This window comes from Mobula birostris, chromosome 30 (genome assembly GCF_030028105.1).
Source record: "Mobula birostris isolate sMobBir1 chromosome 30, sMobBir1.hap1, whole genome shotgun sequence".
NCBI classification, from domain to species: Eukaryota; Metazoa; Chordata; class Chondrichthyes; order Myliobatiformes; family Myliobatidae; genus Mobula; species Mobula birostris.
The window spans coordinates 6,368,873-6,389,746 of NC_092399.1; the positions used below are offsets into that span (position 1 = coordinate 6,368,873).

A 20,874-nucleotide genomic window follows, 5' to 3' on the forward strand; every position below is an offset into this window, starting at 1 on the left:
CTGCCATAAAATCAACAAATTTCATGACGTATGCTGGTGATATTACACCTGATTCTTAATTCAAAAGGGCTTCAACTTCATGTCTCACCTAAACTTTAACTTAACTGTCATATTGGATGTGGTGCTCAGGAATAAATTATAATGAGGACATAAAACATGTGCATAAGATGACGAAGTATTATTAACCAAACCAGGCTGACACCTAGTAAAGGATGCAGTACAGCTGCAGTCAACTCAATAGGTCATACAAAGAAAGCCAGGGAATAAAACTGCAATTTATAGGAGAATTATTGGAGTAATCTTGCTACTGCATGCATTGAAAGTGTATTTGCACAGTGCAGATACAGCAGGATTACATCAATTTTTGATCTAACACTCACCATGAACAATGGAAAGTGGTAACTCACCCAGCCAACATGGTGTAGAGCAAAATGCCCAGACTCCAAATATCACAACCTTCATCATACCCTTGGCGTTTGAGAACCTGCAACACAGAACACTTCTATTTAAATGTTCATTCATTGTTGTGATGACAGATAACATCTCCAAATATAGTTGTTCAAATATTCAACTAATACGGAGTGACAAGACAGAAAAATGATGACATATTACAGATTCAATTCCTATGTACTGTTTAAGAGTATCATAGGAATCTTGCTAGCTGCATTTTACAATACAGTACAAATAATTTAACAGATTGCAAAAATAATCATTTCCTCTACACTAACAATTCTAAACAAATTGGTCAGAAGCTGAAATCTTTCCAACCCAATCCTCAGGTCCCAAATACATGCTGCTCTATTCCTGTTTTGACAACTGTATTTTTGATTACATTTGAGGATCAGCTGTTGACATCTGTCAGAAGAATGTAGTCCCGATCCGGAAGTTTAAAACAAGAGCTCTCATCAATTTTCGTCAAGACATCTTCGAGGAGCAGTGCCTCAGAAAGGTAGATCCATTATCAAGGATCCCCGCCACCCAGGACATGCCTTGTTCTTATTGCTCCCATCGGGAAGGAGGTACAGAAGCCTGAAGGCACACACTCAGTGATTCAGGAATAGCTTCTGCCCCTCTGCCATCTGATTACTGAATAGACATTGAACCTGCGAACACTACCTCACTACTTTTTAAAATTTCTATTTTGCACTACTTATTTAACTATTTAATAAATGCACACACACATTCATATGCACGCGTATACACATACACAGTATATATACTGCGATTATGTAGGCGAGTTACCCTTAGCTTAATGATTAAGCTGCATCATAGCCAGAACACAATGGTGGTGTGCAGAAACGAGTTCAGAAGGCTGCTCCATTAGTCAGTGCCCTGTGTCGATGTAAATTATGAATATGTATGCCCCTGCACATGTACAGGTTCAGGCCAACATGTTCCCGTATTCATGCCCATTCACAAGGGTTTGCCCACAAGCATATATTTAAAGAAAACTTTAAATACATGCCCCAGATGGATCATTCCCCACAGTCATTAGCCCAAAACAGAAGGGGTCACAGAGAAGCTAGAGCAGACATGGACAGGACAGAGATGATAAGATGAAGTCAGGGCTTCCACTATGACATCACCTGGTTAACAAGGTGTCACGTGGGGCTTAGTTTTCTTGTTAGTAGAAAGCCGCTTCTACCGTGCTGGTCATCGATCGGCCCATGTGAAGGATGTGGCAATTCTTTCCCATTGGTTGCCTTGCGTAGCACAGCATTGGTGTTCAGTTTCAGGCCCCTCAGGGACATAAGAATAGCACGCTCAGGAAGCTCTGTCTCTTCTTTTCCATTCCCAGGTCCTGCTTCACACCGAGGTCGCAACCAGTGTCGAAGAACCATGGGGAAAACATGTTCTTGATTCAGGAGGGACGTCATGCATTCTGTTTGTTGAATGTTTAGTTTTATAGTTGTGCAACTTGGGGAGACTTAGATGTTTGGTTGAATCTTCCACTGTTTGTAAATAAATGATTAATGGGCTTATTTGTAATCAGTGTCTTCTCCCTCACTCACCAAACCTGTGAACCTGCTTCCTTGTAACATGAGGGCAATTAGACAAAGGCAGCAAACAAAATAACATGAAGGTTGTGAAAAACAAATTCATTGCAGATAGATCAACATTTCATGTATAATGTAATATTATTAAGTTAGGTGACGGGGTGAGGATTCGTGTCTAACAGAGGAGATGTAAGGCGCTCCTTCCCTCCGCTAGCCTGCAGGTCACCCTTGGGCAAGGAGTAGCACCTGATGAGCACTCGATCAGGGTCATATGAAGCCACAGGAGCAGGTGGTGGATGGTCGTATGAGCAGCTGGTGCACATCACAAGTCCTGGTTATGTAACCCCTGACACCAGGCAATCTGTGATGAGTATTGATAATGGCTGGGGTCACCTGTTTTGTAAAGACACCGTCCAGTAGGCGGCAATGGAAAGCCACTTCTGTAGAAAAATTTACCAAGAGCAATATGGCGTCACATGGCACGGCACATAACAATGGTGATGAATATCATTAAGTACTAAAATGCTGTAAATAATACTCACCTCTGGGGCAACAAAGTTGACTGTATAGCATGGCGTCATGAGGAGACCATTGTCAGCTCTAAGCTGCTTAGCAAAACCAAAATCGCAGATTCGGATAGATTCTGGATTACTTGATTCATCTACGTACAAGATATTACTGGGCTTCAGGTCTCTGTGAACCACCTGGAAGAGAGCACAAGTCACCAATGAAGAAGTGAAAGCATCACCAGTGGATCACGCAAACAACAGGAATTCTGCAGATACTGGAAATTCAAGCAACACACATCAAAGTTGCTGGTGAACACAGCAGGCCAGGCAGCATCTCTAGGAAGAGGTACAGTCGATGTTTCAGGCCGAGACCCTTCGTCAGGACTAACTGAAGGTAGTAAGAGATTTGAAAGTGGGAGGGGGAGGGGGAGATCCAAAATGATTGGAGAAGACAGGAGAGGGAGGGATGGAGCCAAGAGCTGGACAGGTGATAGGCAAAAGGGATACGAGAGGATCATGGGACAGGAGGCCCAGGGAGAAAGACAAGGGGGCGGGGAACCCAGAGGGAGAAAAAGGAGAGAGAGAGAAAGAATGTGTGTATATAAATAAATAACGGATGGGGTATGAAGGGGAGGTGGGGCATTAGCGGAAGTTAGAGAAGTCAATGTTCATGCCATCAGGATGGAGGCTACCCAAACGGAATACAAGGTGTATCACATCAGGTTTTAATTGTCTTAATAAATACTTCTCGTGGGAAAACTAAAGGGCAGCAATGTTTAGATTTGGAACAATTTCAGTTCAGTCATCCAACATGAAACTTGAGAATTCAGGGTCTGATGTAAATGCTGTCTAAAATTTCCTTCTTGCCAGCCATGTTGAACAGTAATCACAGCATCCTAGCTGTAGTACTGAAGAGGTGTGCTTCATAACCAGCCACACCTCCAAGCAACTGGTTTGAGTATTTACCTGGCACTGTGGAAAATTACACCAAAGTCCTTTCCAGGACAAATCTCATCCGGCTAGCTTCAAGTTCAAGTCCATCATCATTCAATCCTACACGTGTACTGCCAAATGAAATAACGTTCCTCTGGACCAGGTTGCACACTGTACAATTCACTCTTAACACAACGTAATATTACCCCCCACCCGTAAGTTAACAGATAGTGCATTTGTAGTACAAGTTTAAAAAATAAGCAGTATAACACTGCTGGTGCTTCATGTACACTGAGAACTGTGTGGTGTCAGTGTGCTTAGCAGTTTTGCGGCCTGGGGGAAGAAGCTGTTTCCCCTCCTAAAAGTTCTTGTCCAGATGCTATGGTACCTCCTGCCTGATGGTAGGGGTTCAAAGAGATTGTTGGACATCAGCAAAGATGTTTTCAGCAGGGATATCTAGTGGCACTTATAATCTAATAATTGGTTCTACTTAATTCTTGACATTGTCACAGCTTTGGACCAATGGTAGACCAGAAAGCTACAGTCGAGAAGATGGGGTGACCTGCTTCATAAGGGCAACAATTATACCAGTGCCTAGGAAGAGTAGTGTGAGCTGCCTTCATGACCATCACCAGTAGCACTCACATCTACGGTGATGAAATGCTTTGAGAGGTTACTCATTGCTGGAATCAATTCCTGCCCCAGCAAGGACCTGGACCCACTGCAATTTGCCTACCACTACAATAGCACTGCAGCAGATGCAATCTGAATGGCTCGTCACACGGCCCTATATCACCCAGACAATACAAACACCTATGTCAAGATGCTGTTCATTGACTATAGCTCAATGTTTAACACCATCATTCCCACAGTCCTGATCGATAAGCTACAGAACCAGGGCCTCCATACCTCCCTCTGCAGTTGGATCCTCAAGTTCTTAACTGGGAGACCACAATCTGTATGGATTGGTAACAACATCTCCTCCTCGCTGACAATCAACACTAGCGCACCTCAGGGATATGTGCTTAGTCCACTGCTCTACTCTCCGTATACCCATCTCTGTGTGGCTAGGTATAGCTCAAATTCCATCTATAAATTTACTGATGATACAACCATTGGTTGTTGGTAGAATCTCAAATGGAGATGAGAGGGCATTCAGGAGATATACCAGCTAATTGAGTGGTGTCACGGCAACAACCTTGCACACAAGGTCAGCAAGAACAAAGAGCTGACTGTGAACTTCAGGAAGGGTAAGACAAGGGAACACAAACCAATCCTCATAGAGGGATCAGAAGTGGAGAGAGTGAGCAATTTCAGGTTCCTGGGTATCAAGACCTCTGAGGATCTAACCTGGTCCCAACATATTGATGCAGTTATAAGGAAGGCAAGGCAGCGGCTATCCTTCATTAGGAGTTTGGAGATATTTGATTTGTCAACTTAAACACTTGAAAACTTCTACAGATGTACCCAGAGCACATTCTGACAGGTTGCATCATTGTCTGGTACGGAGGAACAATTGCACACCTTGCACATAGGACCAAACGAAGCTACAAAAAGCCATTTCTTCCTTTCCTCCTTTGTTTCTGTTGTCCTTTTATTGCACATTGGTTGTTTGTTCACCCTGTTGGGTGCAGTCTTTCATAGATTCTATTATGGTTGTTGGATTTACTGTGTATGCCCGCATCAGGGATATATATGGTGACATACATGTACTTTCATTATAAATTTACTTTAACTTTGAGGAAGAATCTCACTGGCCACCGATGTTCTTTAGGGAAGGGAATTCACAATCTTTACTCAGTCTGGTCTATGTACTGGTTTTGCCAGTGATATCCAAATACCAGGAATGAAAAGTCATACAAAAGCAAGTTTGAACAGGGAAGAACCAGCATTTTAAAAAAAAACCTGTGCAGCAATATTTAACTGGGACCAACGAATCACTTACCCCCTGAGAATGCAGGTATTCCACTGTTTTGGTGATTGTGTGGAGAAGAGCACTCGCCTCCCGTTCAGAGAAGCCCTTCTCCTGCATTATTTTATCCAGCAGTTCACCTCCTCTCATCAACTCTGTCACAAGGTAGATGTACTTACTGTCATTGTAGACCTAAACAAGCATCACCAGGGTAAAACAAAAGACCGGTCAGAGAAGCTCCTACTGATGTTCTCTAACCTGTTTCCACTTAACTCTTCAGTTGCTGGTTCTGATTTGATCATTTTCTCCCTTTTACACTCATACCATTCACTGGCAAAGAAACAGGCTGGAATTAGATCAAGGTCAAATTTATTACTGGACATTCCTGCATAGTTCAGGCAATTGATCTAGTGGCAGTACCTAGTTTATTGCTTATGGCTGGGAACCAGCTCTTGATATTGGAAGATGATTACAAGTCAATTCGCTTGTGTGTAATCAGAGCATACAATGATGAAGGTGGTGGCGGGGTAGAGATACGTCTCTACCAAAGGAGGTGTAAAGCAGTTCCTTCCCTTCACTTGCCAGCAGGGTACCCTTGGGCAAGGTGTAGCACCTGCTTAGCCAACCCCCCCCCCCACAACCCGATCAGGGAGCCACGGGAGCAGGTGGTGGATGGTCTTATGACAGATGGTGCATATCACAAGTCCTGATTATGCAACCACTGACGCCAGGCAGACAATCTCTGAAGAGTATTGATAATGGCTGGGGTCACCCATCTTGTAAAGACACTGCCCAGAAGAAGGCAATGGCAAACCACTTCGGTCGAAAAATTTGTCAAGAACAATCATGGTCTTAGACCATGATTGGCCATGTCATACAACATGGCACATAATGAACGAACAAATGACGAAGGATTTTGAGGTCTCACTTACACTTTCGGAAGTCAGTTTTCAGCACTATCTAACTATTCGGCAGATCACTTATATGAATTTTTACCTCCAAGTATTTTACTTATTATTTCAATTTATTTACATTAATATTAAGTTTATTAGCTTGAGCTATTGACCATGAAATAACATTTTTAAGTTACCAATCCAAATTGGTTTTTGTTTGAGAAACATTTGAAATAATAAACTAGTGACTTGCAATCAATTATTTGTAATGAATTATTATTGCAATAAATGCAAATTAAAATACCACCTGTGAATAATTGTAAATGAAAGGCTGTTTTCAGTAAGAATATTTTTTATTTATTGAGATACAATGCGGAATAAGCCCTTTGAACTACATCGCCCAGCAACGCTCGACTTTATCACGGGGTAATTTACAATGACCAATTAACCTACTTTGGACTGTGGGAGGAAACCGAAGCACGTGGAGGAAACCCACGTAGTCACAGGGCAAACATTTAAACTCATTTCAGGCAGCAGCAGGAATTGAACCCTGGTGGCCTGTTTTGTAAAACACGCTAACCACTACACTGCCGTGCTGCCCTTGATCCAATCTCAACTCCACAGAGAAATTGACAGTTTCAGTATTTACATTGTTTACGACTTATGAGGTTGCTTAAGGTTGTTGCAGCCAGGGGTGGTAATGGAGACAAGCTCCCACTACCAATCATGCTCCTAACAGTGTGCGTCTCAAATAACCCTTGACAACCTAGCCCACCTCCCGGGCTTCACATGTGGCTTAGCTACTAAGCCCGGCGGAACCATTTCTACTGACAGGAGACGGGGCAAATGTGGATCACTGGCATCTTAAAGCCAGTCACTTCAGGCAGATGGGGCTTGTGAGCCGTGGTTGGCTGTTCAGTTAGGAGAGAGAAAACTCTAATTTCAAACCTCCGCTGCCTTGTGGCTAAACCCACTCACAGGGAAGGCTTCGGGAGTAAACCCAGAGGGAGAAATCTGCAGCTGGTGTCCCTAAGGCAGTCGTACATTGGGCCGGCTGGTGGTGCAACGACATCGGCGCCAGACCCGGAAGCGGAGGTTCCCAGGTTCGAAACTAGTCGGGTCCGCCCCCGAGCACGCTTTCCATCCGTGCCGGGTTGAGTGTCGAGATCGCAACTCGACCTCGTAAGATAAAGGGAAAAATACTGTGAAAATGTCTGTGTGAAGAGTGGCGCGCCACACAGTCTCTCTTTCTCGCTCTGCGCCTTGTAAAAGCCATGAAAAAGACATCATCATGGATGCACGCACGCAGGCACACGCCAAAAACAAGGCAGTCCTACACTGAGCTCAATGCTGACTGCCAACTCCTGTGATGTTGCTGGTATCAGACTGTATCAGTCTGTACCATTTCTTTGGATTCATCAGATGTGTGGAGAGAAGGAGCTTACTATTTGGGCAACAAGCTTGGTCTCCATATTGTACAGCCCAGGCTTGCTCATCTAGACAGCTAGGACACAACATCCATTGTTGACTCTGCCTAATGAAGACCTCACTCAGCCATGATTTATGCATTTACTGGCTCTTCAATTCCAATCAGACCCAATCACACAGTACACCTTGACACTCACATCTTTTAGTGTGATGATGTTTGGATGTTGTCCATACCGAAACAGAATTTCAACTTCCTCTGAGGGGTCTCGCTTACTCTTATCAACAATCTGAAAAGAACACAAACATTTTAAGTAGCATTCCAAGTATAACAGGTCACAGGTGAAACACCCCGCGTAGATCAAGCAGAGGATCAGTTCAATTAATCTTCATTTTAGTGGTGAAGCCTTAGATGATCAGACCAAGAATTTGTGCAGTTGTGTTATCCAACCCACCACAACAAACAGAACACAATCGATGTACGTGTCAGATGCAGTTGTGTACATACATCTACTGATGCTTCTGGACACATCTTCAGTGATGTTCCTGGAATCATCGGGTGTTTCGGGTCTTTCAACATCATACAACCTCCTCCAGGTGACCCAGCCGGGGCTGATCAGACCCCAGCTTGTGTCCAGATGGCTAGCTATTTATGACTCCATGGCTCCCCTCTTTTGAGCCACAGCCATCTTGAGGCCCTCTCTGCCGCGTCGGTGGTACTGCAGATGGCTCTCCTCTTCCCCTCTCCCTCGATGCCCAAAATGCTGAAGGCTCTAACTAAAGAACGGGCTGTGAATCCCCTACATCCAACCTCCACTGAGTTGAAGTATTACAACAAGATCTTTTTTTAAAAAAAAATATACCTTAAATATATACCTGATTTTCCTTCGTGACATTTCTAACAATGAAAGTTTGGAACTAAGGCAACTCCTGTGCACAACCTGGTAATTTCAACCAGGTTTTTGTAAGCTATTAATAAAAGCTGCTAATTTACTTATTCGCCCAGCTTCCATATTTTTATATTTTCTTAAAATACAGGAGGAGGCAATTCAGCCCAATGATCTTTGCTGTCTCATACAGCACCCCATTCCCCCACAAATTTTTCCGCAACAGCCTGTTCTCCCCACATTCCCATCTACTCTCTCCTGATTCTTCTACTTCCCTGCATATTAGGGGTAATTTGCAATAGTCAATTAACCTACAATTAATCTACAAGGAGTGCCACCACATCAAAACAGCATCCGTCATCGAGTATCTGCACCATCCAGGATATGATCTCTTCTCGCGGCTGCCATCAGGAAGGAGATACAGGAGCCTCACATCCCACACCACCAGGTTAAGGAACAATTATTACCCCTCAACCATTAGGCTCCTGAACTAGCACAGATAACTTCACTCACCACAACACTGAACTGATCACTGAACACAACCTACTGACTCACATTCAAGGACTCTACAATTTGTGTTCTTGGGATTATTTATTTGTTATTTGTTTATTCTTTGTTTGTATTTGCAGAGTTTGTCTTCTTTTGGTTACTTGTCAGTTTTTGTGTGTGGTTTTTCATTGATTCTATTGTGCTTCTTTATTCTACTGTGAATGCCTGCAAGAAAACGAATCTCAGAGTAGTATTTGGTAACATATACACACTTTGATAACAAACTTACTTTGAACCCACATATCTTTGATGTTGGAAGAGACAGGAGCACCCAGAGGAAATCCATGTGACCAAAGGGAAAATATGCAGCCTCCACACAAACCATACCTGTGGCCAGGAATGAACCTGGATCACTGCCACTGGGAGGCAGCAAGTCTGCTAGCTGAGGTGCTGTGACATCATTATCAGAAGACTCCAACCTATTGCTTAGAGGTGGAGTTCACCATTAAAGCCCAGACAACCCTGAAAAGCTCTTCAACACTGCTTGTTTAGTTAATGTCATCCTGCAATTGAAGTGGTCTTCATGAAAAAGCAATGGGAAACAGAATGCTGGACTAATAATCTGTGTAGTTTCATATCAGCAGCACTTCTGCATACAACCAAAGGTCTTGGAGCTTCTAACCTTAACCAGGCTACACGATGTCTAGTACAGGGATTCCCAACGTTTTTATGCCATAGAGCCTTACCATTAACTGAATAGTCCATGGACCCAACGTTGGGGTTTTTTGGATTTTGGCCACAGTGATGCATATGTACTTTTAAAAAGTAATTTAGAGAAACAGCACAGAATCAGGCCCTTCCAACCCAACAAGTCTGTACCGCCCAGCTGCTTTGCATGACCCCAATCCTGATTACACTCATGTGACCAAATAACCAACTAACCTGTACATCTTTGTAACGTGTCAGGAAACCAGATCGCCCAGAGGAGTCCCATGTGGCCTCAGGGAGAACGTACAGAGGCGGGAACTGAACCTGGGCTACTGACACTGTTATAGCACAATGCAAACCCCTATGCTGCTGTGGCCACCGAAAATTCAAGATCACCAGTGTGGAAATGTCGGGGATGGAACCCAAGACCTCACACAAGCAGAGCATATGCTCTCCCACTGAGTTATGTCTCCTCCTCCTAACCGGGAAAATAAATTTGTCGTATGTAAACCTCTGTGATTTTGGCCGGGGGACTAAAAATTATTTTTGAATACCAAACAGATGGCAAACCAAAGGGGATTAGAACTGCTTTTGCAGAGGAGGAGATCAGGCTGTCTGTCTCTGCTCTTTCTCAGTTCTCTCCAGATGGAAACATTTCCAAGTTCAAAGTACATCAATTATCAAAGTATGAATATTACACACAACCTTGAGATTCGTCTCCTTACAGGCAGCCACAGAACAAAGAAACTCAAAAGAAGCCATTAAAAAAAGACCATTAAACACCCAACGTGCAGAAAAAAAAATATCAAACTCGTGCAAACAGTAGAAGTAATAAATAGCATTCAGAACCGAAGTTCATGACGGTGCCAACTGACACAAAGCCAGCAGCCAATTCAGGTAGTTGCAGGCCACAGCCTCAGTTCAGCACAGAGACCAGCAATTTCTTTTGATATTAAAATAAATTAAATTCAAAACTTAAAATTTTACAAGTTATAGGGTAGGATAACAAAGGGTGTATGTACTGGATTAGTACCCCAGAGTGCAAACTAAGAGCAAGAACAAACTGGCAACTTCTTTTAGAATGAATCTCACCTTGACAGCGTACTCCATATTTGTGGTCTTGTGAATGCAACGTTTACAGACAGAGTATGAACCCACACCAATATCCTCTTTCAGCTCATAACCATCGGCAAAATTCATGTTGTTTCCATGCAGTTGCTGTAAGAGATCAAACAGCAACTTCAAAAACAAGTATTTTCATTTCATTACATTGCACACCAGCTGAGCTAACAATTTATATTTGTAGAACTATTTTTATATACATTCTCCAAGAGGAGTACACCCTTGTCGTGGTTTGGAGGCTTGCATGCCTCAATGACCTGAAGAGCTATGTTGGCTGGAGTCAGGGCTTTATGCTTTAACTCTTGGTAAGGTCACCCATGCCAAACAGATCAAAGAGTAGAGGCCAGACTAAGAGTGGTCCACCTGTCCTCCAGGTTCAGGGATTCGGCTCAGGGCTAACAACCCTGACTGGTCAAACAAAACTATTATAGAAACAGCAATGAAGAATCCTTCTACATCTGAGTGCGACGGTTTTCCTGAGTCTCCACCCAGGACTTGCATGGCTGTCAGTAGTGAAAACTGAGAGGAAGCTACTGACACGATGAAGGAAGCTTTGAACACCACCAAGACAAGATCAAAGTTGGTTTCTGGAAGATAGCCAAGGACAGACAGATGGACGATCTTCATTGCTGCCTTAATCACCAGCAGTGTAATGAGCAGTAAGTTTACATACCCAAATTCCTCAAATTACAGCAAAGCTAGGACAGTAAGTCAGAGCCAAAGGAAAGAACACATGAATGACCTAATGGTTGGCCAGAGGTGGGCGATTAGAGAAGGTTCTAAAGGAGAGGCAAAGGCTGGAGAATTTTGTTTGTTCTTTACTTGTCATGTTGTAAAACATGGTCTATCCATGACCATGATTCATAAAACGCTGGAGGAACTCAGCAGTTCGGGCAGCATCCGTGGAAACGATGAGTCGACGTTTTGGGCCGGAACCCTTCGTCAGGAAGTCCTTACAAAGGGTTCCAGCCCGAAATGTCAACTCATCGTTTCCACGGATGCTGCCCGAACTGCTGAGTTCCTCCAGCATGTTGTGAGTGTTGCTTTGATCCCAGCATCTGCAGATTATTTTCCGTTCATGACCATGACTGCTTTTTCTGGGCAGTGTCTTTACAAGACGGGTGACCCCAGCCATTATCAATACTCTTCAGAAATTGTCTGCCTGGTGTCAGTGGTCACATAACCAGGACTTGTGATTTCTACCAGCGGCTCACACAACCATCCACCACCAGCTCCCATGGCCCTAATTGGGGGGCGGGGCTAAGCAGGTGCTACACCATGCCCAAGGGTGACCTGCAGGCTAGAGGAAAGAAGGAGCACCTTACACCTCTTTCAGTAGAGAGGCATCTCCACCCCTCTATCCTTAGGAGAATTTAGCAAAGGAATTCTCACACTTTCAAAGCTGTGTAACCAAAGACCATAAAGATCTGTGGGTGAAAGGAGATGTTTTCAGTACTTGAGGCACAGATAATAGAAAATGGGTAGAAGACATGAAAAATGTTGTGGGGACAGATGCAGAGGGCGGTGAATTATCAGGATTAGATGTGATTTTCTTGCACGGGATAGAAATCTCAAATGTAAATCAGCATTGGAATTGAGAGCCAGTGCAGGTCAGACTAAATCCTTTTTAAATTGCTTTGCTGACTGTCAGAAGTCGAGTAGGGATGTGTAGATAATTAAAGAATGTTTAAATTGAAATGTAGCATAATCAGTACAATGAAATACTTGATTAAATAGGAATACAGTAACAATGCATTCTTTTGCTGATCAATTATAACCATATAACCATATAACAATTACAGTGCGGAAACAGGCCATCTCGGCCCTCCTAGTAAACATGAGGAATTCTGCAGATGCTGGAAATTCAAGCAACACACACGCCCGGCGCTTATCATTGTAAGCGGAACAAGTGCTACACATGCCCTTACACTTCCTCCCTCACCACCATTCAGGGCCCCAGCTGGGGAGATACACTGCATCCGGTGCTCCCGATGTGGCCTTCTATATATTGGCAAGACCCGACACAGACTGGGAGATCGTTTTGCTGAACACCTACATTCTGTCCGCCAGAGAAAGCAGGATCTCCCAGTGGCCACACATTTTAATTCCACATCCCATTCCCATTCTGATATGTCTATCCACGGCCTCCTCTACTGTAAAGATGAAGCCACACTCAGGTTGGAGGAACAACACCTTATATTCCGTCTGGGTAGCCTCCAACCTGATGGCATGAACATTGACTTCTCTCACTTCCGCTAATGCCCCACCTCCCCCTCGTACCCCATCTGTTATTTATTTTTATACACACATTCTTTCTCTCTCTCTCTCTCTCTCCTTTTTCTCCCTCTGTCCCTCTGACTATACCCCTTGCCCATCCTCTGGGTTTTTTTCCCCCCTCCCCCTTTCCTTCTCCCTGGGCCCCCTGTCCCATGATCCTCTCATATCCCTTTTGCCAATCACCTGCCCAGCTCTTGGCTCCACCCCTCCCCTCCTGTCTTCTCCTATCATTTTTGATCTCCCCCTCCCCCTCCCACTTTCAAATCTCTTACTAGCTCTTCTTTCAGTTAGTCCTGACGAAGGGTCTCGGCCCGAAACGTCGACTGTACCTCTTCCTAGAGATGCTGCCTGGCCTGCTGTGTTAACCAGCAACTTTGATGTGTGTTGCTTGGCCCTTCTAGTCCATGCCGAGCTCTTACTCTCACCTAGTCCTACTGACCTGCACTCAGCCCATAACTCTCCATTCCTTTCCTGTCCATATACCTATCCAATTATCCAAATAAATAAAGTGAATTTAATACTTAAGAATGCCAGAACAGCCTGGTGGTAAAATAGGTTGTCTGCTTGCTAATCATAAACTAGGTAATTCACACAAGCGTGCACAAGGCCTGCATCACTGGGCACATCCCACTGGGGACCACGTTAGTGTAGTGGTTGGCGCAATGCTATCACAGCTCGGGACGTGCTGGAGGTCAGCGATCAGTTCTGGTGCCATCCTGAAGGAGTCTCCGTACGTCCTCACCGTGGAATGCGTGGGTTTTCTCCGAAAACATAGCGGGTCTGTTAATTAGTCATTGTAAATTGTCCTGCGATTAGGTTAGGGTTAATCAGGGATGTGGGGTTGCTGGGGCAATGTAACTCAAAGGGCCAGAGAGGCCTACTCCACGCTGTATCACTGAATTTAAAAAATGATAAGCTACAGTCCCGAGGAAGACACTGTTCTCGAAACTAAAGACCCAACAGCTTTTAGCCCATTTCCCTACCCAGGGAGGACCAATAACAACATTCACAGAAACCAAATGGAAAAGAACCAAGGGGAGAGTATAGACAGGAAGTTTAAGTCAAATAAGAACTTTATAGGAGTTACGTTGCCAAATTTAAAAAACGCTGACAAAATGCTGCCAGTGCATGCGAGCTTGATTTCAACACTTACGTGAAGTTTGGATAGATACGTGGATGGGTGAGGTATGGAGGGCTACGGTCTGGGTGCAGGTCGACAGGAGTAGGCAGTTTAAATGGTTTGGCATGGACTGGATGGGCCGAAGGGCCTGTTTCTGTGCTGCAACTTTTCCATGACTATTTCAAAAGATTGCTGACGCCATCTCAGAAGAGAAGCTTAAATGAAGAGTCACAGGAATGAGAAAAGGTTCACATTAGGAACAAATTTAACAGCGGCTACAAATCACATCCTCTAAGAGGACCAGTCCCTCGTCGCTGGGTTTGCCAGGGACCAGCCCCTCGTCGCTGGGTTTACCGGGGACCAGCCCCTCGTCGCTGGGTTTGCCGGGGACCAGCCCCTCGTCGCTGGGTTTGCCGGGGACCATCCCTTTTTCATAGGGTTTGCCAAGGACCATCTTCTTGTCATAGGGTTTGGAGGCTTGCATGCCTCAATGAGCCGGAGAGCTACGTTGGCTGGAGTCAGGGCTTTATGCTTTGGCTTTTGGTAGGGTCACAGATGCCAAACAGGTCAAAGAGTAGAGGCCAGACTAAGAGTCCACCGGTCCTCCATGTTCAGAGGTTCAGCTCAGGGCTAACAACCTTAATTGGTCAAATAAAATTTTTACAGAAACAGCAATGAAGAATCCTTCTACATCTGAGCGCAACAATATTCCTGAGTCTCCACCTGGGAACTGTGCGGCTGACAGCAGTGAAAACCGAGAGGAAACTACTGGCGCGTTGAAGGAAGCCCTGAACACCACCAGAGATGGAGGACCTTCATTGCTGCCCTGAACACCAGCAGTAGAACAGTCAGCTAGGACAAAACAACATGCCTGCAGGCTACACAAAATACGAAGTTATTTTGTTCAAGATATACTCTGTAAATGATAACTTCTTGGCCAAGATCAATTGCTTAGGTATAGGAAAGGCCTTCGTTCCTTTTTTTTTAAAAAACACAACTACAATAAACAAGTGGCAGTAATACGTGGGAATACAGACATGATGATTCTAAAAATAGCACAGAAAATCTGAAAGATGTAGACAGTGGGAAGAGGTCCCCCAGGGTGAATCAATGCCAGCTCCAGTTTCACAGAGGTAGTGCATTTCAGAACCAGGAGCAAGAGAAGCCAATCATTTGCCCAATCATCATAAACCAATACTCTGATAATGCTGGCACCTGATAATTAATGTAATATAAATAATGCATTAACGTCAAATGATACTCTTTCAAAACACTCTCACACGACTTACTGTTAGTTCATAGTCTGCCTAAGCAAAAGCTAGACCGCTTCCCTTCTAATAATATATACGGCACCCTAGGTAGTTCAAGATGAGATGTGGCCAGATCAATACAGTGGATTCTGATTAACTAGGTATTCAGTTAATCAGGGCAGCCACGTATTCCGGACAACTTGCGAAGAACAAAACTAATCGAGAAAAGAGCCAGGATTCCCTTCGTTTATTTCGAACACTATGCTGCTGAATTGGGACAGGAGACTGTTACCAAACACTCTCAAATGAGCGTCAGTCACGTGCATTTGCATGGCTGTTAGACACCATGTGCAACTTAGTTTTTTTTAAATTGCATCAGTTGATTGTGTTAGTGTTCAAAAAGCAGTGATTTTTGTCACTGATAGTTGGCAAGAAATAAGCAGCAAGACAACTCAGAACTGTTCCACTCACTGCAGCTTCAATCATTCAGGCTTGGAGATACCGAGAATGGCCGTGAGTGAAAATGAAACCATTTCACTACTTCAACAAGTTAGGAACCACAAAGGACTTGAAGGCATTCACAATCATCTTGAATGTTACAATGAAAGTGAAGATTTGGAGGATGCCATGATTGAAAGCATTGTATGAAGTCAGTATATTATCTACATGAGGTGTCTGCGCTAATTTTGTTCATTTACAATCAATCAAAAGAACATGGCAGCATACACTGGATGAATGAATTCCTTCATTGATAACTTTTAGGAACCAATAAACAGTTTTATAGTATTGTAGTAGTATTTGTAGTGTTCTAATTTAATACACAATTTGATGCTCAGTAGTAGTTTGTCGTTTTTTGGTACCTTTTTAATTATTTCCGTGAAACTTTGGCTAATTGGGATAGCAGCTTAATTGGGCCAAAATGTACTGGACCCAATGTGAATACTGAATCCACTGCACGTGCGTTAATTAATCCATATGGAAAAATCACACTAAATAAACTCTGACAAAAGTAAACGTTAACAAAATGCCAAGCATCACCAATCACTTTAACTTGAGCATTAATAATTATTAACAATTGTGAATCTTGGAATTTTTTTCAACAGAGAAGTTTCCAAGTTTAAAATTTCAAAACTGGCGTTAATTTAAGGGTAACTAAACTCCAGAATTGTCTTTTGGTTTATTTTTCTTTAAAAATTGCATCTATTGATATTCACAGCACAACCCCCGTAACTGTGTGTGTTTCCTCCCACAGTCCAAAAACGTACCATTTGATAGGTTAATTGGTCATTGTAAATTGTCCTGTGATCAGGCTCAGATTAAGATCGGGGGAATTACCGGACAACCTGGCTCTTTAAACTAGAATGGTTGGGGGGTGGGAATCAAATTAAAGAGGCTAGGCGAGAGGAGGTTAGTTCACAACAGGGGGATGGAAACCAGTGCAGAGAGAAAGAGGGGTGTAAAATGAGGGTAGAAGCAAAAGGTAGTAAGGTGAAAAGTAAAAGTGGCAGGCCGACAAATCCAGGGCAAGCATCAAAAAGGGCCACTTTTCAACATAATTGTATAAGGGCTAAGAGAGTTGTAAAAACGTGCCTGAAGGCTTTGTGTGTCAATGCAAGGAGCATTCGTAACAAGGTGGATGAATTAAAAGTGCAGATTGTTATTAATGAATATGATATAGTTGGGATCACAGAGACATGGCTCCAGGGTGACCAAGGATGGGAGCTCAACATTCAGGGATATTCAATATTCAGGAGGGATAGACATGAAAGAAAAGGAGGTGGGGTGGTGTTGCTGGTTAGAGAGGAGATTAACGCAATAGAAAGGAAGGACATAAGCCGGGAAGATGTGGAATCGATATGGGTAGAGCTGCATAACACTAAGGGGCAGAAAACGCTGGTGGGAGTTGTGTACAGGCCACCTAACAGCAGTAGTGAGGTTGGGGATGGTATTAAACAGGAAATTAGAAATGTGTGTAATAAAGGAACAGCAGTTATAATGGGTGACTTCAATATACATGTAGATTGGGTGAACCAAATTGGTAAGGGTGCTGAGGAAGAGGATTTCTTGGAATGTATGCGGGATGGTTTTTTGAACCAACATGTCGAGGAACCAACTAGAGAGCAGGCTATTCTAGACTGGGTATTGAGCAATGAGGAAGGGTTAATTAGCAATCTTGTCGTGAGAGGCCTCTTGGGTAAGAGTGATCATAATATGATGGAATTCTTCATTAAGATGGAGAGTGACATAGTTAATTCAGAAACATAGGTTCTGAACTTAAAGAAGGGTAACTTTGAAGGTATGAGACGTGAATTAGCTAAGTTAGACTGGCAAATGACACTTAAAGGGTTGACGGTGGATATGCAATGGCAAGCATTTAAAGATCGCATGGATGAACTACAACAATTGTTCATCCCAGTTTGGCAAAAGAATAAATCAAGGAAGACAGTGCACCCATGGCTGACAAGGGAAATCAGGGATAGTATCAATTCCAAAGAAGAAGCATACAAATTAGCCAGAAAAAGTGGCTCACCTGAGGACTGGGAGAAATTCAGAGTTCAGCAGAGGAGGACAAAGGGCTTAATTAGGAAGAGGAAAAAATATTATGAGAGAAAACTGGCAGGGAACATAAAAACTGACTGTAAAAGCTTTTATAGATATGTGAAAAGAAAAAGATTGGTTAAGACAAATGTAGGTCCCCTACAGACAGAAACAGGTGAATTGATTATCGGGAGCAAGGACATGGCAGTCCAATTGAATAACTACTTTGGTTCTGTCTTCACTAAGGAGGACATAAATAATCTTCCAGAAATAGTAGGGGACAGAAGGTCCAGTGAGATGGAGGAACTGAGGGAAATACATGTTAGTAGGGAAGTGGTGTTAGGTAAATTGAAGGGATTAAAGGCAGATAAATCCCCAGGGCCAGATGGTCTGCTTCCCAGAGTGCTTAAGGAAGTAGCCCAAGAAATAGTGGATGCACTAGTGATAATTTTTCAAAACTCTTTAGATTCTGGACTAGTTCCTGAAGATTGGAGGGTGGCTAATGTAACCCCACTTTTTAAAAAAGGAGGGAGAGAGAAACCAGGGAATTATAGACCAGTTAGCCTAACATCGGTGGTGGGGAAACTGCTAGAGTCAGTTATCAAAGATGTGATAACAGCACATTTGGAAAGCGGTGAAATCATCGAACAAAGTCAGCATGGATTTGTGAAAGGAAAATCATGTCTGACGAATCTCATAGAATTTTTTGAGGATGTAACTAGTAGAGTGGATAGGGGAGAACCAGTGGATGTGGTATATTTGGATTTTCAGAAGTGTTTTGACAAGGTCCCACACAGGAGATTAGTGTGCAAACTTAAAGCACACGGTATTGGGGGTAAGGTATTGATGTGGATAGAGAATTGGTTGGCAGACAGGAAGCAAAGAGTGGGAATAAATGGGACCTTTTCAGAATGGCAGGCAGTGACTAGTGGGGTACTGCAAGGCTCAGTGCTGGGACCCCAGTTGTTTACAATATATATTAATGACTTGGATGAGGGAATTAAGTGCAGCATCTCCAAGTTTGCGGATGACACAAAGCTGGGTGGCAGTGTTAGCTGTGAGGAGGATGCTAGGAGGATGCAGGGTGACTTGGATAGGTTAGGTGAGTGGGCAAATTCATGGCAGATGCAATTTAATGTGGATAAATGTGAAGTTATCCACTTTGGTGGCAAAAACAGGAAAACAGATTATTATCTGAATGGTGGCTGATTAGGAAAAGGGGAGGTGCAACGAGACCTGGGTGTCATTATACACCAGTCATTGAAAGTGGGCATGCAGGAACAGCAGGCGGTGAAAAAGGCGAATGGTATGCTGGCATTTATAGCAAGAGGATTCGAGTACAGGAGCAGGGAGGTACTACTGCAGTTGTACAAGGCCTTGGTGAGACCATACCTGGAGTATTGTGTGCAGTTTTGGTCCCCTAACCTGAGGAAAGGCATCCTTGCCATAGAGGGAGTACAAAGAAGGTTCACCAGATTGATTCCTGGGATGGCAGGACTTTCATATGATGAAAGACTGGATGAACTAGGCTTATACTCGTTGGAATTTAGAAGACTGAGGGGGGATCTGATTGAAACGTATAAAATCCTAAAGGGATTGGACAGGCTAGATGCAGGAAGATTGTTCCCAATGTTGGGGAAGTCCAGAACGAGGGGTCACAGTTTGAGGATAAAGGGGAAGCCTTTTAGGACTGACATTAGGAAAAACTTCTTCATACAGAGAGTGGTGAATCTGTGGAATTCTCTGCCACAGGAAACAGTTGAGGCCAGTTCATTGGCTATATTTAAGAGGGAGTTAGATATGGCCCTTTTGGCTAAAGGGATCAGGGGGTATGGAAGGAAGGCTGGTACAGGGTTCTGAGTTGGATGATCAGCCATGATCGTACTGAATGGTGGTGCAGGCTCGAAGGGCCGAATGGCCTACTCCTGCACCTATTTTCTATGTTTTTTTTAAAAGGACCAGCAGAGCTTATTCCATGCTATATCTTAAAAAAATATATATATTTTTAAAAACCCATGCCAAGGGAATCCCTCCCCTCAACACCAAATGCCATGGTTCATTGACACTAAGAATTCCAAGTGATAGTATTTCCCATTCACTCCCCCACTGTGACAGTATATTACATTTTTCTAAATTTGTGAATTATTTCCCAAAGTCATTATTCGCAATCAGAATCCAGCATTCTCTGGGAAAATTGATATATTCTCAGTAGCTATTTTGTCACAATGTAAATACATACTCAATAAATATCATATTTAAAATACTCCAGTGCAGGGGTTCCCATCCTTTTTTATGTATGGACCCCAGGCTGGGAACCCCTGATCTAGTCCACGTATCAACTCAAACCCATTCAACCTCGATCATCTTCTCTAAACTCCGTTACTTACACAGTCCTCATACAGCCTCCTTTTTGTCGTTTTATTGGAGTAAGCTTGAGCACCATGGAGTGATCTGAAATTCTACAGCTTCAGTGAGTTCTATTTTCCCATCTGGTCACTCCAGTGCATTCTGTAGTGTTGATCAACTCACCAACTTGATTCATTGCTTACAGAGTCACTGGTGTGACACACTTGTCTCCCAGTCAACACCAAACAGCAGTATAATCTCAAGTTTGCAAGCTTTTCACCAGGTAGGTAAAGCAATTTTTTTAAAAATATATTTATTTAGAGATACAGCGCAAAATAGGGCCTTTCAACCCCTCAAGCTGTTCCATCAGCAACCCCCGACTTAACCCCAGCTTAATCACAGGACAATTTACACTGACCAATTCACCTACTAACCAGTACATCTTGGACTGTGGGAGGAAACCGGAGC

At 43.4% G+C, this 20,874-nt stretch overlaps 1 protein-coding gene across 4 annotated transcripts in view; it reads right to left on the bottom strand.

The window, feature by feature from the left end:
* The window catches only part of rps6ka1 (ribosomal protein S6 kinase a, polypeptide 1), a 172,947-nt gene that overhangs the window by 9,421 nt on the left and 142,652 nt on the right, over positions 1-20,874 (bottom strand). For all 4 annotated transcript variants that reach the window (XM_072247336.1, XM_072247335.1, XM_072247338.1 and 1 more), the window contains 5 exons: positions 10,846-10,971; positions 7,870-7,959; positions 5,385-5,543; positions 2,540-2,701; positions 408-484 (listed from right to left, as the gene is read on the bottom strand). In XM_072247336.1, coding sequence (XP_072103437.1) covers positions 408-484; positions 2,540-2,701; positions 5,385-5,543; positions 7,870-7,959; positions 10,846-10,971 — 614 coding nt within the window. The remainder of the gene's footprint in view (positions 1-407; positions 485-2,539; positions 2,702-5,384; positions 5,544-7,869; positions 7,960-10,845; positions 10,972-20,874) is intronic.